Below are 22140 nucleotides of genomic sequence, written 5' to 3'. Positions count from 1 at the left end.
CACACACACAAACACACACACACACACACACACACACACACACACACACACACACACATTACACTACACGCCAGACTTTAATGCAAACAAATGGGCCTGCAGTGAGGGAGGGCCTGGGGTGGGGGCAGGGCAGGGGTGATAAGAGGGCTTGAATTGGTCCAGCGGTCTCCTGTGACTGCAGCTGGCAGGAGAGGGATCCGACGAGGACATGACTGCTCTGTAGGAGCAGATAAAGGCGGTGGAGAGGAGGGGGCCAGGCGGAGTGCGGGGGTGATGGGGGGGGAGGGAGGCGGTCCTTAGGAAACGCATTTGGCTCATATAGCTCTTTAAAGCAGAAATAATGCAATGTCTTATCCCACGCCATATTTTTCAAGGGGACGGATGGGGGGTGCTCTGCATGGTGTTTAAAATGTGTCTCCTGGGCTCTGCTGTCCTCACTCTTCACTTGTGATTACAAGGCTGATGTTGGGGTGGTGGTGTGGTGGGGGGGGGGTAGTCTCACTGGAGTCACCACGCAACGGATACACTAACAGAAGTAGGTAAAGTAACAAAAACACATGATGCAAACATGGATACACACGCGCTCACAGACACGCGCATACGCACACACGCACGCACGTGCGCACACACGCACATCACACGCACACACACACGTACACATTCACACAAACACACACACACACACACACACACACACACACACACACACACACACACACACACACACACACATAAATCCATACTCTCACACAGACACGTATTACCCTTTTGCCTACTCAATAATGAATAGATAGTCGAATAAAATACGGGTATGCACATACACACAGACATTCATAAAAAAAGACACCTCCTTCATCCGTTGCCTGAGTGCACATTTTACGCTATGCAGCTAAACAGGCGCCCACCTCACCTCCATCACACAGGTGTGGACCGGGCGCGTTGTAAAGGACCAAGTTATTACTATCTGGCCATTTAAGCATGTTCCCTCACACCATGTGAGAAATGTGCGAAAAGACAGGCGAGGCCAAAAAGTGGGAGCTTCAGACTCTAATTAAATATTAACACGGTGCATCCATATATCATGAATATGTCACAGAAGTAAAGCAGACCGAAACGGAGACGCGGAGAAACTGGACATTTTTTAACGTGCAGGCTATTATTTAAAGTAAATAATAAATTGTACTTCTGGCTGTTCTTTAACGCAAAAAAACAGCATAATCTCGATCGCTAAGAATGCCTGTTGGTTAAACCAACATTGTTAAAGAAATACAATAAACATTCTGGGTGTGCATCTAGCGCAGAGCACCGCGCTGGTGAGGGCTCACCCTCCCATCCTCCCAACACACTGACAACCTGCTACCTGTTCGCCCAACAACCTCGCCTACAGCGAAATCAAGAGGAAAAAACTGCATCAAAAGCGAAAGGGGAGGAAAAGGCTGAAAGCTAGATTATAAACAAGTGAGAGAATATGAGCTGACAACTGTGTACTCACCGCTGACAGTGTTCTTCACTTTTCTCTTCCTTTCCACACACTTCACGCCCTCTGTTCTTTCGCCTCTCTATCTTTATCTCTCTTATCTGGTCTTTCTTTTTCTTCTTTATTGCTGTCGATCCTTCGGTTGCCGGCTGCTCGGCCGAATGAGCGTTCACTGCACTCAGGAACCGAGTTTCTATGGCACTGGAGTCTGTGAGCGAGCAAGTCAGCAGGCTACTGTACTGCGAATCTGGGGGCAGGTCCCTCACACAGTCCACGGATCCGTCACACAGGCTCAATGATCTCTCACTTCAACTGTTGCGGACAAACGCGCCACTTCGACTTGGTGTGTCATCGAAAACGGTTCAGAGGCTGGCAAAAGAAAATCTAAAATCAGAGAGAACTTGTCGTCTACACATTTATTTACAACCTAGGCCTACAACAAGAATGGAGACATAAGTTTAAGGTGCATGAATATTCATGCAGCATGTGTTGAATACATATCAAAGGCGTTCTTTGAATAGATACCCAAATGCAACAAGCAAGGTGTTTTTTTAATGGATTATGACTAGATATAATTAGGTGCGTGAACAGTGGGGGTGGAGCGAGTGGGTTTCTTTTTTCTTTATTTTATTCAGCAGCACCAGGCTCCTTCCCCGAGCCGCGTTGCTGCTGTAGTTCTAGCACGCATTTAGTCATGCGCAGTGGATTTAATAAGCCCGGGAGATGCCTCGCGCGGCGAGCGTCTACTACAGTGCGCGAGACTATGGCCACGCGATATTGCAGCACAATCACTTCACTGTTGAACAAAGAGGGAGAGCGCGCAAGAGGGGGGGGGGAAGGTACGGAGTGAGGGAGGGGGAGGAGCAGGGATATAAAGTCCTCTATCTAGATTAGGATCATTGTATCCTCCACATCATCTGGTCTGCTGAGGGGTGGACTGCTGTCTGGCTCAAGAGGCTGCATAGTATAGGCTGCAACCCGACACCCCCTGTTTGCTCTATGAAACATGAAGGACGAAACCAAACTATTTGAGGTACTAGTTAGAAAAACTGGCATTGGTCGAAAACAGAGTGCTCTGAACAGGGGAAGAATCAATTCAGAGCAATGGTATTGGTTACTCACTGCTTGCTAAATGCAGCGTGTAGAACCGATCTAAAAGTGTGTTCGAAACTACAACGCGTGGCCATGCTCTGTATCTTGGAGCCAGCAATTACAGTGTCCTATCAGTAAGCCCCCCCCCCTCCTCCCACACTTTGGTTGTTGCTGTCATTTTCCTCCAGAAAGAGTTGACAAATGTCTGTAGGATTGGCTCATTAATACTGACATTTCAGAAGTGAATGAGGGGAAACCTTCATCAGCAACCATTGCGTGGTAAGTGTGACTAATAGGCAGCCATTACCAAATATTCCAAAGGGTGTCATTAGCAAACATCCGGTCTGTCTCCCACATCGATCCTTTGCTCTCTGACTTCACCCTCTGTCAACATTTTTTTTTATCCATAGTCATAATCATGAACGTTATTTGACCTATCAAAACCATGTAAATAGTTTGGAAATTACAGAATTGAAGACAGACATGTCTACTTTTGGTGTACTGCATAACAAAGATGTACGTATAGGTATAGAGACCCCTTAACCATTTCCTTAATGCCTATATGGTTTAAAATACATCTGCATTAAGTTTTTATAAACTGTCCAATCGCCTCTTCAGGTAACATTTCACAATTTCCTTTCAAAGAGGACAGGACTGGCCGCTTAAATACACCTGCTGGTCATTGTAAAGATCATCACTCATCAAGGAGCAAACCACCTGCTTAATGTTGGACAGACTGGTGTGAACCTTGTAACTACTACACTGTGCCACTTACTGCAATGGGTTTTTTAACTGACACTTGTCTTAACACTTATTTGGTTAATCCTAGCTTTAAATTACGCTCAAGGCTGGAGTCTCTTACTGCAGAGGTGCTATGGCTTGAATATACGTGCAAAGAGTGACCAAGAGATCCTCAGGAACATCTCAGTGCACACACACCAGGGATAAACTCAGAACCATTTATCTTCCTAATGAACCGTTCATCACAGGTTCCCGCCATCCGCGGTCATGATGGAAGTCCGTGCCTGCGGGTCCAAGAAGCCAGTGTGGAGTTCAAAGGAAAGAAGAGTGCAGATGGGTACATTCTGCAGCGACTCCAGGCTCCCAGAATACAAATGTGGAATCCACTCAGTGTGCAGAGAAGCCATTGAAGAGGCTTCTGAAGACACTACATTGTTGATGTCCAACTGGAGGGAGATGCTAGAGGTAAGGGGGGGATGGGCACTGCTGGGTGTTAACTTAAGTCTGTGTTAAAAGCTGAGAATAATACGTTTTGGGGATCGGACTGAGCAAGGTGTTGGAGTGGTCGATGTGGAAGGACATGGATTAAATGTTAGGGAATGGGATGGTCCTGTGAGGGACCTCTTGTCGGGTTGTGTTCTGTGAAATCTCCTAATTATACTATTCATGTAGATCTGCACAGCATGTGAGTCTATATGAAGTTGGTCCCACGCTACGTTAATTGGAACACCTATAGCTTCCCTTGGGCAAGCATAGCCACAGCTAATTAGCTCAGACAATGTGTAAGATGTGTGTTGTCGTGGGTGGGGTGTTACTAGTTAAAAGTGTGAACAAGGGCTTCGTGCCTACCCTGATGTCTGATGTCTGAGTCACCTTAATAACAAACTGCGTAACCACTGGGTTGGGTCCTACAAACACATTTACAAAAAATAATACTGTGATTTAATGTGACATGCATGGGGGGACTGGTGTTAGTGCAGCCTCTGCCAGTGACGCTCTTCACAAGCCTCTATTTATAGGCCAGGGAAGAAGACAGGGATAAGTGTTGCTTTGCTTACGGTCACCCTTTCTGCCGGTTTTGTCAAATCCTTTTTGCGTGGGAAATATTAATTTGTTTGTACAGTACAGTATAGTCAAATTTGACTATGCATTGTTTAGTTTTGAATATGAGCAAACACAAGGGGTTGATTATCAAACAAAGAGAGTGTACAAATCACTAGGAACGTGTTTGTTGCACCGCCACTTATTGTACTCCAGATATTAGGCTGCAGAACTGATTTGGAGTATTCTTCTTAATTTCATCCATGACACACTCATGAATGCTAGGCAGCTGTATAAAAAGAAAGTGTTTTTGGCTTCAGTCTGGATCAAATCCAAAACTAAATGCCAAGCGATTCCTCATATGGAAAGCCCAAGACAGATGCATTGTTTTCTAGCTAGCAGCTGTCATTTTAGCAGGTTCCCCTTGCTCTGGTGGCCCTTTTGAATATGTGCTTGACAAATAGGCTTATGGAACATTTAGATAAGGCATGTGCTTTAAATAGTCTTTCTGCAGGGGAAAGGCAAATCCAATAAAATCCACATTTTCTATTACAAAAAAGCATGTGACATACTGTATGTTCATATATGTGTATGAGTACAATCAGTATGTTTGTAAAAAGAGACAACCTTTGAGGAAGAGCTATGTCTTTTTATACCAAACGGGGTACTGCTGCATGTGCTAAGAGAATGGTTTATTTATTATCAGTAGCCTCAATATGGTCACCTCAAACTGACTCATTTGAAACCCATAAATTGCCTTTACGTTTAATTGGCGTGTGTCTGACCCTGGGCTAATCATGGTGTGTCTCGTCTGATATCTCCACGGTGAGCTCAGGTAGTCTCGAGTGGAAGACTGCTAGCCTATGATTAATAAATGGGAAAATAAACTCCCATAGTAATTGGAACATAAAAAATCGATTTGATGATTTGCTTACAATTTTATCACACCCTCACAGACAACCGACTGGCCCAATGCTTGTCATCCAAAACAGAAAAAGGAGAGTGAAGCACATAAGCTCTCCCAAGACATTGATTTGTGAGCCTCTGGTTTAATTACTTTAATGAAGTTACGGTTACTGTTCGCTCACTCCCCCTCCCTCCCTCCCTTCCTCCTGCAGGTTATCCTCAGCGCTCTGACAGCAACGCTTGGGAGCTAATCGCTGCTGCTGCTGTGGGGACAGCCGCCCCTGCTACTCTTGTCATGGTGTCACAGGTATGCATGGAGGCAAACATGAGCCTCTTGTGTTCGTAATTACATGCTTGGCTGATGAATAACTTGTCAAGAGAAGGGGACCCATCATCTCCCACTGTGGAGCTCATTTCCATAGAGGGGTCGATGCTACAAGTGACCCCCTTCAGCTCAGTACACGCACACACCAACGGACTGCGCACAAATAATGTTGTGTTGTAAACACTCAGAGGACATAACAGCAACTTTCCTCCTATTTGATTCATACTTATATGATATATTAATGTATAAAGGACAAGCTTGCCTTGATTATAAACTAATCAACAAACAGTGTTGTTTGAAGTTGTTTATGAGAGCCTTGAACAGGAAGTGTTTATTTGTTCAGTCAGACGTAACCGGTACTCCATTATTTGAGAGAAAGCAGTGCTGTAATGAAAAGCTTTTAACTCTCTGTACATCTAACTGGGTGTTTCATTTGTTTTACTAAGATTGTTGTTGTTCAGTGACGCTTGAAGTACAACACAGATGTGTGAGTGTACCACGCACACATCAGCAGCAGACAAGCAGAATGAAAACATTAAAGGAGTAATGGTCACCAACCTGTTCAATTAGTATGTGTTCCAGGCACATGGTTACTTAACCAAATGGTTACTTCACCATTTGTGAAGAGCAAAGCTGATTTAGTTCCGCTTCTAACTTGTTGCTGAATTTTCGACAGACATGCTTCCGTTCAGACACAGCAGAGGAACAAAAGCTATCACTGGATCTTCATTAGCCTAGTCCATCTCCCAGATACATGAGACATGCAATATGTATTAATGTCTCCATTGATGAATAATGGAGGAAGGCCTCCAGGGTGTGTTCGCCACTTGGTTGGGGCTGCATGTTAAACATTGACTCCCCTTGGTAAGGACATGTAACTAGTGAACCAGCTCATCCAGAAATCTGTTCATCAGTGCAATTTGGGATAGGTACCATCCTTCAGTACTGCGTCGAGCATTGTTTGTGTTCTCGTTTCGGAACCTTGTGTCGCATCTGTATTCGTCACGGTAAATCCCTGTTTAATTTGGTCTCCTAGCAACCATGTGCTTTCTTTCTGGTAGGCAGGCTTACGTTTGCATGTGGTCTGGGCTCGTGACAAGCTGGGCACACGGACGTCCCGTTCGAATCATGGCATCCTAAAGTGGTTCCCAAGGCCTGTTACCCTGTAGTCTGCTATGAGTGATCCATCATCCACCGTATTCAGCCCCGTCCCAGCGGTACAACGTTTATAAATGTATCAGCGTATGCATCGATGATACATGGCTTGGTTTTACATCCTCCATTGTTCACAATGTACCCATGAGGTGGTTCTTTCTAATGGCAGACAAGCTAGTAAGGTCAGTGCATCAATTCCTGTCAGGTTTAGGCAACATCCCTTCAGGGTGCGCTGTGGAGCTTTGCAGAGAGAGCTATAATCCAATCAGAGGATAGAATGTCACAACAAACAGAGGATAGCACTGTCTGTAAAAAAAATTAACTCAGCCCCAAGCATAGTTTCAACCTTAAAATATGTTCCCTGCTAAGTGGTTGACCCAATATGCATGGGATTGCGAGCATACGTGCATGCATGAGTGGACGTGGTGGTGATGATGATGATGCTTTTTTGCATCTTACCCCCTTCTTCACCTCCATCTGCCTGATTGGTCCTCTTCAGGGTCAGGTTACACCCTAGGGGGCACCGCAGAGTTGTATCATAAGTGAAACACAAAAATAAAGGAAGCAGTGGTGCTTCCAGGAAATGTGTGTGTGTATGTGTGTGTGTGTGTGTGTGTGTGTGGGGGGGGGGGGGGTCAGGGGTCTGTCTGCGCTGATGAAAGCCCAAGGCACGGTGTGTTCCCGGACCTCAAACTAAAACCACGTTAGGGAAGCTCCATGTTTTCTGTGAGGAAAAATTAAGTTTCTTCGTACCCGATGACCTGGACTACACATAACATTAGGGAGTCACATGGAAGGGACAGAAAAAATATGTTTTCTTTCTACTTCTACATTATCAGGAACATGAGGGACAAAATGTTCTGGGCCGTTCCAGGGTTGCGCTTTATATGGGTCCAGTCCCTTCACTGATCAGGCAGAATTTGCCAAACACTTTTAACAATACAAATGATCAGTGGCTGACATTGAGCTTATACTGTTTGGAACGCTAGTCAATATGTCAATATGGTTTATACAAACTGCCGGACCAATCAGTGGATAAAGGGATCACAAGCTCTTCCTCATTAACCTGATTAATAGTGTAAATGCCTACCAGGTATGGAAGAAAAACATTTTCCACAGCTGTGAATTTACAGGCAACAGTTGTGATGTCCTACAAATCTCACACACCTACTCAACTTGTAGTTTGAAACTGAATGGTTAAGGTTAAGGTATGGTTAGGTTGAATTGGAGACACTACACCCCCTTGCAATCGAAAAGTCATCAGTTGGGGAGTTCGGAACTTTGGTGTAGTTTATCCACTTTAAAGAACTGACAGTTGAAAGTGTTCATTAGTAAGTAGTGGGTTACCTCAGCTTAAGAAAAAACAACCCCCGTGAATGCTACCTTCGCATCGCTCATTAGTCTTTGTGATGAGCTGTAGAGAGCTGTGCCTGTGTCTCTGTGTTTCTGCGCCACCAGATTAGCGTTCGTGGCCGTGTTGTCCATCCAAGAGGCTTTAAGCTTTCATTGAGACAGAGGACAAGCAGGGATACAAAGAGAAAGTGCCACTGAGTTTACTGCATTGAAATAACCTAAGGAAGTGATGAAGGGGGGATTGGGTGCTGTTATCTGCATCTGGCAAGATGGAAAATTCAAAGAAAGTCACAGACAAATCCTTCTACATTTCAAAAAGAAAGGCATGCTCAAAATGTCCCCTCACATCTCAATACCAAGGCTGGGAATGACCAGTAAATTGGGCTCTAGTGACATTAAGGCACTGGCTCTCACATTCAGTACCATCTTTGCCTATAGTGTCAGAGTTGCACAGCAGTGCTTGCCTGGGGCCTGATTTCTAAATCAATAAGCCAATGCTAGCGCTCAATAGCCCAGTGGAGGCCCTGGAGCAACGGCCCAACTCAGCAAGGATCTACATAATTCATCACATAACCCTCATTTGGCTTATGTGACCATAATCAATTAAATCAAACACATAACAAAAATAATAAAATAAAATAAAAAATGAAAACATAAAGGATAACAATAGTGTGGCCTGCTTTGAAACAAAAAGAAGAAGAAGAAGAATAAGCCAGCTTTAAGACACTGCAAACACTTTTGTTTGAACAGTCAATGCTGGTGTGGTAATACATTTTCATGTTTAATCATTCATGTGATAGCCAGTCTGCAGGAACAGGTTGGTTGTGGGTTATATATATTTATTTATTCAAAGAGAATAGATTCACATTCATGATACCAATATCCAGTCACAAGGAAGCAGCCTTGTAGGGAGACAAAAAAGAAAATGCATCCTCAGCCTATCAGCCCCATCAGGGAACGCCAAGGAGCTATTGATCATTCAAATTAAATTGTAGGTGGGAGAAAAAAATGAAGAAGGGCTCTCCAGAGATGGAAAAGAAGAAGGCGTTTCAATATAAAATGTTCACGAGCAGGTCGCTTCCCAGGCTTGTCAGAAGAAGAAGAAAAAGTAAGTGGGATTGGCATTCAGTCCGTTCATGGTAGTGTTTCTCTTTACCACATTTATATTTATGAGAACATCCTCGCAATTATTTGCTACTCCGATTTCTGACCCAACCCCAGGAGAAGTGACGTGACTTTAACCTAGGCCTGCTTCACTCTTAGCAGCCTTCCTGCAGATATCTGTCACCTGCCTTCACCCAGATGATAAACCAGCCATGGAGCCCACGTCTCCAGATGTAAACCAGCCATGGAGCCCAAGTCTCCAGCCTGATCTGTCCGCCTTGTAGCCTGGGCACAAAACAACAAAGCTAAACCTTTGTTTTGCTTGAGTGCACACAACAGAAAGCTTTACACGTCTTATTTTGGTGATTACCAGCAATAATGTGAGGGCTTCTGGGAAGAGGTGATTTGCCGTTGCGGGCACTTAACACACCCATTTGTTGTCTTTTGGTTAGCAGCCCGATAGCACTGCTTACCAAAGGTTATTTTTCTCTTTCAGTTGTCTGCATTGAAATGTTGTGTCTATAAAAAAAAAGAAGCGGCAGACTGTAGACATGAATTATTGAAAGGCTTGGCGGTTCTTTGGGGTTCTAATCTCACCAGGGCAGTTAATTTGATGTTCTTGTTTTTGCTTGCTTTTTTGGATTCAACCTGCAATGCAGCATCCCACGCCCCACCCTCCTCGCAGAGTCCGTGGCCCAGAGAAGCCCACCAGGGGGACCAACAGGAACCATCAGGTGAGGGTCTGCCTCCGCCAGCCAGGGGTCTTAATAATGCGCACAACAAGATGGGCGTGAGAAATAATGCAATCAAAATAAGCCTTGTCAGTTCCAGCCCACACACCTGAAGCTGCTGCTGATGGTGTTAGTGGAATGTGTTATACGTGTGTGCGCTTGTGTGTGTCTGTGTGTGTGTGTCTGTCTGTGTGAGTAAGTGTGTGTGATTATGGGCTTGTGTGTGTGTGTGTGTGTTTGTGTACATGCACATGTTTTTTTAGTGTGTGCATGCATGCACACACACAGGTAATGTGTAGTGTGTATTTGTGTGTGTGAGTGATTGTATGTGTGTGACCATGTAATTAACATATGTACGTGGGTTTGTGGGTTTTTGTGTGTGTGACTATACATGCGTTCTGCCTCTCTATGGCTTAAGGGAAGAGGGTTCATGTTGAGCATCATGACTCCGGAGTGAATATCAATATCTCAGGAAGGTATCCGATCAGTGGGAAATGTCTCCTCAGCAGTGTGGCCGGTGTGAACACTGGCTAAAAGCTTCAGTGAAAAGCTTCCGAGAGCCCGGGTTAGGTGTCCGTGCCGGTCTCCTAGCCCAGTGCGCTGTCGTTTCTAGCCTAACGACAGCGCACTGATTCACCAAATTACAGAGGCCGGGTGAAGGCTATAATCTCTCAGCTATATCAAGACACAGGCTGCCTGCGAAAGGCTCCCTGATCCCTAATAACGTTATCACAATGGTAGACTGCGGTCGGCAGACTCGGGGTGCTATATTAAGAGCCGACAGCAGGAGAGGTGTATATTAGTGTGCTTACTTAGAATTGATTGGCCTCTGCTTGTGGGTGTCGTAGATCTGCCTGTTAACAATGCAAAAGTTTTATTTTGCATGCTCACTGAGAAGGGAAAATACCTTTTTGCGACACATAGGACCAAAACACCAACAGTCCCCGTCTCCCCACGGGCAGGGTGGAAAGAGTAAACAAACATACCTTAGCGTAAAAACACAATGACTGCAACCCCCCTACCTTCTAATTGAGTATCTTATAGATCACATCAGTAACATAACAAGCAATAGCAATCGCACTCTTCGTCAGTGACAAAGAACCTCACTTTGGAAGGAAGTAATGAAACACAGATCTATATAATCTGAAGCAAAACCGTATACCGCCCCGTATGTCAACTGGAAGCTCTCGCTGGCCTGAGCCCCAAGCTTGCCACTGCCGCACGGGCATGAGCACAGTACGCACCACCACTTCACTCCTGCACTTGGGTCCCTCTGCAGGGTGTGCAGTGCACCGTGTAAAATACACAGGGGGGAGACAGTTTGTCCATCCCCCTTCCCCTGCATGTCCCTGTCCACAATATGAGAAGCAGCTTGTGTTTAGATTCCATGTGGCAGAAGAGATTCACAGCGACGGCCCGGGTAACATGCAATGGCATTTAATGTCCCCGCGGCACAGCAGCCGCCGCCAGCAGCACTGGCGTTCCGATTCGGTCAGTGAGGATGATGTGACGTGACAGAAGATTGGGTCAGGAGTGGTGTGACATGCAGTCCGTAAACAGGAAGGGAGAAGGTGGGGCGGGGGGGGGGCTACGTGCCCCGGCTCCTCCTTTTGAATGACATGTTCTCTCCGCACCTGCCTGCAGACCTCATGTCATGCGAGTGTGATGAAGCCATGAAAGAGCATGTGTGTAAATGAAGAAACCATCCATTCAAAGGCATGATGGGCTGTTTATGACTGATGATCCTCGTCGGGATCCCACTCAATTATTTTTCCAAGCGCATGAGACACAAGAGTGCAATTTAGTTCAAGACTTGTAATGATCTGCTTTTATTGTTTGCTAAACCCAGCGTCTCCAGATCCCAATAAATGATGTATGCTTCACAGTTGAAGACACGGTCACCGTGTTGTTACATAAATAAAATATGTCCATAACAACGATCTTTGACATGAACAGCACTCACAAGGCATGTCACGCATGAATGTGTTACAGACACTACTACTACTACAGTCTACTAGTGCTGACTAGTGAGTACAGCACTATGATACTTATCTGCAACAGGAATGTGGGTATTATCCTTCTAAAACCACAACAACCACAAGATTTTGGTTGTGGCTTGGGAATGCACAAGGACTCACAGTTTGGAAATGTCAGGCTGCTGCAGAGGAAGAAGCCTGGAGTAACGGTCAAATTAAAAATACAAAATATCCCTCATGAATAATTACGAGATTATGTGAAGTGCGCTGAAGGTGTATTGGATTAGGCAGATGCTTACTATTAATCTTCAGCCAAGTAACTTCCTGAATAAGTTCTTCCAAAGTGTCATCCAAGCCAAGAGAAACTAATGAAAAGAATACATTATCAGTAGGAACCTTTTTTCCATTCTGACGAACAAGCCGAGGTGGTCTGGGGGACATCAGCTGGCGATATTTAGCCTCAGGGCTTATCTGTTAACGATTCGTAGGCTGCGGTCACCAAGGAACTGACAAGTCGGTTTTATACTACTATTGCTGTCTGTCTTGCCTAGAGGTTGGGAAACTCATTAAGGCTGAAGACAATCAAGCAAACAAGTGTCTATGGCAAGCACAAGGGAACACTATAGAAGAATATAAGAAGACATTAATGCTTTATTTCACCTCATTGAAGGCAGGATTGGGACTTTTCAGAAGAAACGCTCAGTATCGGATCTGCATGAAAACTACCGGTAACGTCAAAGAATGGATGAAATCTAGCAGAATGGCGCAAAGAGCGACAAATCCTATAATAGAGGAGAGAGATAAAAGCTGCAACAGCATTCAGCATAACTCATGGATACAGATAGATATCTGTACATTTATATATATAACCCAAAATACAGATACATATATATATCACCCTAACTCATGGATACAGATAAATATCTATACATATACACATATATATATATATATATATATAACCCAAACTCCATATACGGATATATATATATATATATATATATATAGCCCTAACTCAAGGATACAGATAGACATCTATACACATATATATGTATAACCTTAACCCCTAATGAAACAAACCAACCAGAAATCACTTACCTGGTTCCTGGTGGTCGGAGTTCTGTTTGGACAACAGGAAGAAGAAATCCTGGCAGGTGTCCTGGGCGAGCAGCTCACCGTCGGCCAGACAAAGGTCAACGATTAGGGTCACGGCTTTCTGACAGACCGTGTCATCCTGCGCTCGGTCCGAACTCATGCTCTCGTCTGCATCCTCGGTGGTGTGTGTGTGTCTGTGTGTGTGTGTGTGTGTGTGTAGTTGTGTGTGTGCTCATCCGAAGGGATGCGCTCTCCCCACACGAGCGGCAGCGTGGGATACACGAGACAAATGCAACATGTCATCGCCGACCATTCACTGGTTCTTCCCCCCTTCTTGCGGGGGTTTTCTCCAGTGTACACTCGTGCGTTTGCGGGGGCTTCAGCGCATGTGTGGTTATTTGTGTGTATGTGTGTGTGTGTGTGCTTGCCTGTTGTGCCTCTCAGTGTGTTGTTGTGTGACTGGATGCAAGAGAAAATCCTCTTCACGGAAATACGAGTGAAATACCAGAGCCAAGATATATTTATTGTTATCCCTTTATCCACGTGCGTGTGTGCTTGTGTGTATGCACGTGCATGCGCGTGGCGCATGTGCACAGCAGTGTCTGTGTGTGTATGTGGGCTTAATGAATCACTCATGCCTCCAGGTATTCCCATGGACAGAAAAATTGCATCATTCCTCTTCTTAAGAAAGATGGCACATTAAAGCCAAGAGAGGAGTTCACACGGCAACAGTCAATATTCCAACAAGAGGTTAAGCCCTAATCCCGCCTCTTCTCTTCACACACCCCCTCTTTCTCTCTCTCTCCCTGCCCCCTCTCCATCTCTCTCCCTACCCTCTCTATATTTTTCTCCATCTCTCTCCCTCCCCATCTCTCTAACTCCCTTCCCTCTTACCACCTCTCTCTCCCCATCTCTGTCACTCTCTCTCTGTGCCCGCCCTCTATTTCTGTCTCTCTCTCCATCTCTCTCCCTACCAGCTCTCGCACACACCCTCTCTCTCTCTCTCTCTCTCTCTCTCTCTCTCTCTATCACTCTCCCCTCTATTCCCCGATTGCTCCTGCCCCCCCTGCGTCCCCCCCCCATGACACCCTCTCAGTGTGTTTTAATGAAAACACCTTCATGAGGACCCCTGGGCTTGTTTTTCTCAGGCCTCTTCTTGTATTGTCCCCCCGGGGTTCGCCCGCCCCCCAGGGTTCGCCCGCCCCCCTGGGTAGTGTTGAAGCCAGCTGTGACTTAACGAACCACACTGGCATGACACCCATTTCATGTGTTGTGGAGAATCAACAAGATCCCAATAAGATCCCCGCGACACAGTAACACTGCATAGTTTGTGCTGGCGTTTGTGTTTGCGTGTGTGTGTGTGTGTGTGTGTGTGTGTGTGTGTGTGTGTGAGCGTGAACGTGTGCGTGTGTGTGTGTGCCTTGTTATTACCGTCTCCAAAGGCGTTTTGCCCTCCACCTTGGTGCATAATGTAATGTGTTGACTCTCCCATAGCTCTATGCATCCACTCTCGGCCAGACTGTGTGCAGAAATGTTCACACTAATTAACTTGACTTTTCCATCGTTTCGTGGCGATCTCCTTGTTAAATTTACATGACCTTTAACATCTAATGATGCTCAATTAAATATTCATCAAAAGTTATTTTAATTATCTCAACCAGGAATGGGAAGCATAATTACACGCCAATCTGAATGCGCTGGGATTTCTGATGAGTAGTGTAAAAAATCTTCAATTGACGGACGGGAGCTAAAACACACTGGTTCCCACTTGCTCCTGGTTGAACCACAATCTCCTGTGCCGTCCCTGGATTAGATATACACAGGCCCCAAAGGTGATAACCAGGGCCCAAACAAACAACACATTGTTCCTGGCTATGGGTCTTCAAAGAAGTCAATTACGCTGGTGCATCTGCTCCAGCTGATAGGGAAGTCCTCCTTTATTCACCCGCCACTCCATCGCCGGTCCGCTGGCCCCCGGGTTGTGTTTACAATGGACAGGCTACTGATGTGGGAATGTATGGGCTCACACCACAGGGAGTCCAAAGAAAGCCTCAAGTATAAAATCCCCTCATCGGCGGCTACCGCCCCTGGGAGGCTCAGAGGCGCTGAATGCCGATGAGACGGGTCGACGTTCTCCGGCTATCGATCGCTGCACTTTCAGCTCCAGATCCATAAAAGTGACGGCGCTGTTTCGATTGCGTTATTTCTCACATACTCATCGCATCTTTGGGGGCTGTGTGTGTTCTGTGTGGATGGGTATATACTCACAACAACATACTAAGTTTGGAAAACAAAGATGAGAAGAAAAATCTATTTACCTAGAAATTGGTGTGGATGTAATTTAGAAAAATACGCAGAAACGTTCATGATCCTTGCCTTTGGACGGAAATATTCATATGTTTAGGAGAATAAAACAATGATTAACTCCTTTACATTTAATTGTGTGGGCTAATCTCCGTTCACTGTTAATTATTCATGGTGTCACAGTCAGAAAGAATACAGAATAGTGTGAAAGTCGTATACCATCTTTGAATAATTTAGCACTCCAGTGCTCCATGCTACTTTACTGGGGAGAGAAATAAAAACAACAACTTGTGTGTGTGCACTAATGGTAAATTTATGTGATCATGTGGACCACTGCAGAGCCCACATGAGCCCGTTCAGTTAGTCACACTAACCAACAAACCATCACATTTCCCCTCAAACATTATTTCCTTAAAACATCGGCCCACAGACTATAAATGAAGAGGGGTTATGGCGCCAAGCGTGGGGAGCGGTCTCACTCATCATGTTGAAGCAGGTGTGAGCATATTTTTCTGAGCAAATGAGGAGGTTGGGCCACATGAGGTCCTGGGTTTGATATGCAAATCAACTTGATCTGTGGCAAATCTTCAGGCGGTGACAGCCTAGTGGCTGCGGATGTTGAACTTGATTCAGAGTGGCAAACGCATGACAAAGACTTGGCCCACTCAAAGCTATGCTAATCAACATGGGCACTTCCAAACTTGAAGTCCTGAAGGGGTGATATCAGGATTTCTATAAAGTGCCCGTGTGCATCATGTGTTCCTTTGTGTGTGTGTGTGTGTGTGTGTGTGTGTGTGTGTGTGTGTGTGTGTGTGTGTGTGTCTGGGTATGTGTGTGTGTGTGTGTGTGTGTGTGTGTGTCTGTATGGACGTCTTTGTCACAATGCGTCAATCAAAGATTCTTAACTCTGCTGTGGGGCTATGAGGAAAAAATATACTTCTATTTTGACTTGTTTTGTAGCTCATTAGTGACACAAGGCCCAAAACCGTGTGAGTGTGTGAGTGTGTGAGTGTGTGAGTGTGAGTGTGTGTGTGTGTGTGTGTTTTCTTTTGTGTTGTGTTGTGTTGTATTTTGTTTGTGCAAGCGATGCTCCCTAGCTACGAGACAGCAGATGATCTGTGAACAAAGGAACCTGCCAACGCGTATTACGAGAAGCCTTTGGGCTTCATATCTGAACGCAAGCTAACTATTTCAGTTCTCTGAGTCCCCAAAGGACATGGATAAAACAAAAAATAGTCAAGTCATCCACAGTGTGTTATTTCGATAACCCAGTGACACTCAACATGATGAAGAGTGAGGGTGGTATTAAACGCCACTGTGGATTGTCATCATAATATTTAGTATATTATACTTCTTTTCCAGTTGAAATGTGCCCTGGGCCGTATCTTCCATGAATATGTTGAGATTCTCACTGCCAGGAGTGAGGTCTGGTTTGCACCAGACCTCAGGGAATGTCCCCCCCAACCTCAATACCGATATTCCTGCATCATGCCTCCGCCTCGTCTCGGTAGCATCCTAGTAGGGGGTATAGGTATACCTCTTTCACTTTGTAAGCCATAGGAAGTGTCGACAAATGCACTTCCAGCCTCCACTACAATACATAACAAGTCTTGAAAAGGTAAGAGCAGATGTGTGCATGTGTAAGAGAAAGAGGGAATATTAAAGGAGATTATTTGGAAGCCAAAATGAAGAGAAGGAACACCTGTGGAGTCCATTATTTATTTCTTCTGTTTGAAGGTGAAAGAGAGAGAGAGAGAGAGAGAGAGAGAGAGAGAGAGAGAGAGAGAGAGAGAGAGAGAGAGAGAGAGAGAGAGAGAGAGAGAGAGAGAGAGAGAGAGTTGAAGGCGGGGCCGGGAAAGCACTGCTCTGTAATTGGAACCTGAAGCAGTCATATGGTGACACAGGGCCCTAGTTAGACGGTCTAAAACGCAGACGTCACGGCGTAAAGTCAAAGTAGCTTTGTGGGCGGTTCTATGGCGCTGTTGCTATTATGACGGCGAGATAAATGAGCTTTGAGCCCGACGCAAATCTAAAATGGGTTGGTCTGAAACCTGTAGATGTGTTTTGGGCGTGTAATAAACCAATGAGAGTGCCATCTCCCATCCCCTTTAAGAGCCAGCGCATTTGACATAACGAGTTGATATTTTGACTGCGCATTCTCCGCTGTAACAGATGCATGACCACATGAATTTCAAACTTCAAATGGCTCAGTTTATGGCCAAATAATAGACCTAATTCACACATGGAATAGCGTTTTCTTCTACAACTTCAAAAACACTGAGTCGTCATGTAAATTGTGGCAAAGATAACACATAGGCTACATGATAAGCGGACGCGGTCCTGTGGCCGCAACTGTGGGTATATTTAATGATATGCGGCAATACAACAAACATCGTTTGTTACCAGTATTGTATACATTATCGTTATCGACTTAATAATGTTCATAATATGCATGTGTCCCCCTGTTAATATACATCGCCATGGACTGTATTATGTATTACGTGTTTAGTTTGCCTGTGTTTAAACAGATGGGTGCGCACACACGCGCGCCAAGCATCACCCGCATTCATTCATTCTTTTAAACACTCACTCGCGGTAAAACTATGTTTTCTCACGATCAAATCTTCATCAATCCCGAAAGATATGGGCTTGTAAACGATGTATGTGTCAAGAAAATATGTGTTTGCTGTACGGTGTTTGCAGATGCATTGATTTAAAAGTAGGCCTATAACTTACCGCTGTATCAGCTGAGATTTTAAAACGATATTCTGTTTTGGGAGGCTGGAATATACTTTGCTCGAGTTTATTATTGTTGTTGTTATTATTATTATTATTATTTTTATTATTTTTTTTTATTATTTTTTAAACGCATGGCATAGCCTACTCTACTGTGTTCATTCATGCAGCCCCTATGGAAAAAAAATGTTTCCACAATCTTTCACTCATATGAACAATCGTTGACATCATAATATTTAAATCAGCCTAATCGTTTGCATGTTTGTGCTGTGGCCTACGTGTGTGTGTAAGCGTACTTTGCAGTTTCGACCTGCCATGGCACGTCAAAATAGCAACACCAACTGCGCTATCCGCCACTGACTAGCTATTTCCCGGTCAGTTGCGCAATTGTACTGGCGCAATGCTTAGATCGGTAAAATAGCACCAAGTATCATTTGCGCCGGAACACGCCCCTGCTTTTCGCCGACACGCCTCTACAGGCGCAAGTGTAGTGGCGCCTGCTTGCTGCGGGGGAAAATCAGCTTTGCGCTGGGTTCAAACTAGCAACGACACATGCGTCGGTGTAGAAAGTCAATTGCGCCGGGCGCAAGATAGGGCCCTGTGTCTGTAAAGTCTGGTGGCTTTACAGAGAAAGACAATCGTGAGACAATAGGTTGTTGTGATTAGTCTCTTTTCCAACTTGTGAAGAACCTGCTGATGAAACTCAACTGTTGAAGCACATGTTTTTTAGAACATAAAATAAAAGTGTAGCCTGTTGTGTGCTGTAAATCGTTTCAATATCATTTGCACAATCCAGGATTCCTGTTCCATGATTAATTCAGTATTCCAACACAGAAATGTAAAAATAAACTTGCCATATCAGCAGATATAGCACAGACCATATTCAAAAAATTAATTTGGAACATTGAGCGTATAGAATCAATCATCGAGACGAGGAATTCATGGGAAACCAATCTGGGGGGAATTTAATAACGAAACCATCATTATTCAGCATCAACTGTTTGCTGAATGATATGGTAACCAGGGAGATTGGCAAACAAAACAAAAAAAGTTTTGTTATTAATATACAGTACACAAATTAAACTTTCCCTTAAATTAAAAATCTACAATGTAGATTATCAGCCGAGATCTTCATCACAATGATGCACAGCCAAGAGTCTGCCGCCGATATTTCACAGCTAGAATATATGCTATATGCACATTTATGGGATTCTAGCCTGGCCAGTGCAATCATAATAACTGTGAACTCGAACGGTTCAACGTTTCCCCAGTGCCATAGCTCCTGCCTGGAGAGCAGGTCCGGAGGAATGGTTCACCGCATTACCGTGTTTATCTCCAGTATCCTCGGCGGGACCCTCTCCCACGGCCCCGCTGCCCTGGCTGTTTGGGGGATAACCACTGATAAGGGGGTGTTGGTTCAGAATTCATTGGGTCGTTACATTTAACAGATGCAGGAAGTAGGAGATTCTAGGGATTAAATAGCAAATTAAGACATGCCCATTCTCTTCAGACGTATATCTGTAGCCACGGAAACTACAACGGATTTAATGCAATGTCAAATCCACAGGAACCAAAGGCAGTTCAAGGATTAATGAGGCCAAGTACAATTTCTACACAAATTGGTCTTTTCCACAATCCTCTTAATGATTTCATGATTTTCAACTTCTTTAAGTCAACGTATTTCTCTTGGGATCCTACCATCAAGGAAGAAGTTTTGTTTACAATCATAAACCATCACAGTAGCAGTTCAGTGCATTGATTCCAAAAGACTATAACTAATTATCTTGTTTACATTCGTTGTTAGGGCTAACTGCTCAACGGCACAATGGGCACAACTAATTCATTTTGACAAATAGTATTGATAACAGCGGTTTAAGTGAAGCCAGTAGAGGCGATTACGAAGGTTAAACACAAAGCCTGCTCCGTTAAAGTAAGCAGGTGAAATACTTAGGTCTATCTTAATGGTCTTTTTTAGGAAGCGGTACTCTGACCGCACACACAAAAAAACGATTATTTGATCCTAATCAAAACCTTAAATATAATATCCAGAAACCTGAAACCCTGCCATCAAGAGAGGCAGCACGAAATGACCCAGTGAGAGCGCTGGTGGAGGTTAATTCCGACTCAGCGATGTTGCTGGGCTTTCGTACCTAATGATATCGTCTCTAATCTAAGTTTGGCAGAGCATGAAATCAGCCAGGCACAATGATGTGATGTTCTCCCTGTGAAGCAGGAGCGTGACATCTGTTTTTGTGTGGATAAACACAGCCTTCAGTGTTGTCTCCACCATCAAAAAACACTTTACCCTCCCATCTGGATGAATGCTCGTCAACACATAATCCCATATTAAGAAATGGAGCTCTGACGGCCCTTGGTTTGATTTCAGATAATGGTAAAACAACAGGCTGGATATTTGATCATTTGTTTTTCGTGAAGACATTCCACTGGATGAGCGCGCTCTGTTATGACCACGCCTTCCTAAGCGAAATAAATAACGACATGGAAGGAATTTTCACATCACCACTTATCTTTTCACTGTATTGTACATCAAACTGGACAAAGATGTACCCACCACCTCCACAACAACACCATACACACACACACACACACACACACACACACGCCCACATGCATACACACACACACACACACACACACACACACACACACACACCCAGCACACACACACACACAGACCCATCAACAGACCCTCGACAAGCTTTAAGCTGATTCATGTCAGATCCCCCAATAGGAATACAGCCCTCCTATTGGCTGAGCAGACAGTGATCATTGTTTTCCTAATGATCGGTTGAGGTTGTCTTCGGCCTCATCCTCACTGATCTCCATCCCCTAATAACAGAGCTGCCGCTTACTGGAGACAGGAGGAGGGGACGCCCCCACAATAAACGCTTTTTGTGGAGAGACCGGTAGAGACTGGTGAAGGAACTGCTGGTAAGGAACTGGCTGCTGCAAAGAACTCTTACAGTTTTTTATATTGTATTTGTATGTATAATGTTTATTTAATTAGACTACCAGCAGCAGCCTACCCCAAAAAACGATTTGGATTTGCTGGCAGGGACATGGCTATCATGGGAGTCCCATCCTCTTCATTAGGGGGTGTACCATGATGAGAACCCACTGACATGTTCTGTTCTACCCTGATGAGAACCACTGAGTTGTTCTGTTATACCCTGATGAGAACCCACTGACATGTTCTATTCTACCCTGATGAGAACCCACTGACATGTTCTGTTCTACCCTGATGAGAACCACTGATATGATCTATACCCTGATGAGAACCACTGAGATGTTCTGTTATACCCTGATGGGGAAACCACTGATATGTTGTTATGTTCTGTTATACCCTGATGGGGACCCACTGAGAAGTTCTGTTATACCCTGATGGGGATGTTCTGTTATACCCTGATGGGGAAACCACTAAGATGTTCTGTTATACCCTGACGGGGGAAACCACTGAGATGTTCTGTTATTATACCCTGATGGTGAAACCACTGAGATGTTCTGTTATACCCTGATGAGAAGCCACTGAGATGTTCTGTTATACCCTGATGGGGGAAACCACTGAGATGTTCTGTTATACCCATGTCTGAAAATAGAGAAGCGCAGCAATGATTCATAGGGGTGATGCTGTGCGATCAACCATAAGCCAGTGGGAAATAAACAAGGCAGGAGATTAAAATGCATAAATATGGATTTCTGTTATTCAATGATTTTGATCGCACATCGTAAAATCGTAATTCAAAGGAATAAGGGGGTTTTGGATAGAATTCTCCAACTAAAACAAACAGTCGGTGCTGACAGATCCATCAAGTTGTGACGCCACCCCCCCCCCCCCCCCCCCACACACACACACACACACACACTGCTAGAGATAATGAAATGTTAATTTGAAAGCATTACGATGGAGTGGGTCACCGTCTCGACTATCTGTGTGTGAACGGCACCGTGTGCCTAGTTACCTGGGGCCCTCGCCAGCGCTGGTGCATACATTGGCTGACAGCATGATTAATTGTGTCGCGTTAGGAGGCATGAAGGCAGAGGATGGATGGCTGTGTGGGTCTCTGGCAGGGGGAAGAAAGTTAT

General features: G+C 44.7%; 1 protein-coding gene across 1 annotated transcript in view; it reads right to left on the bottom strand.

Annotated features, from left to right (window-relative positions):
- The window catches only part of syt6a (synaptotagmin VIa), a gene marked incomplete at both ends in the record, with an annotated part of 32364 nt that extends 19208 nt beyond the window's left edge, over positions 1-13156 (bottom strand). Inside the window, 2 exons of the mRNA XM_084479814.1 lie at positions 7197-7250; positions 13000-13156. Coding sequence (XP_084335940.1) covers positions 7197-7250; positions 13000-13156 — 211 coding nt within the window. The remainder of the gene's footprint in view (positions 1-7196; positions 7251-12999) is intronic.
- Positions 13157-22140: the final 8984 nt, after the last annotated feature.

This window comes from Micromesistius poutassou (assembly GCF_964030765.1).
Source record: "Micromesistius poutassou genome assembly, chromosome: 15".
NCBI classification, from domain to species: domain Eukaryota; kingdom Metazoa; phylum Chordata; class Actinopteri; order Gadiformes; family Gadidae; genus Micromesistius; species Micromesistius poutassou.
This window is presented reverse-complemented; position numbering and strand designations above follow the sequence as displayed.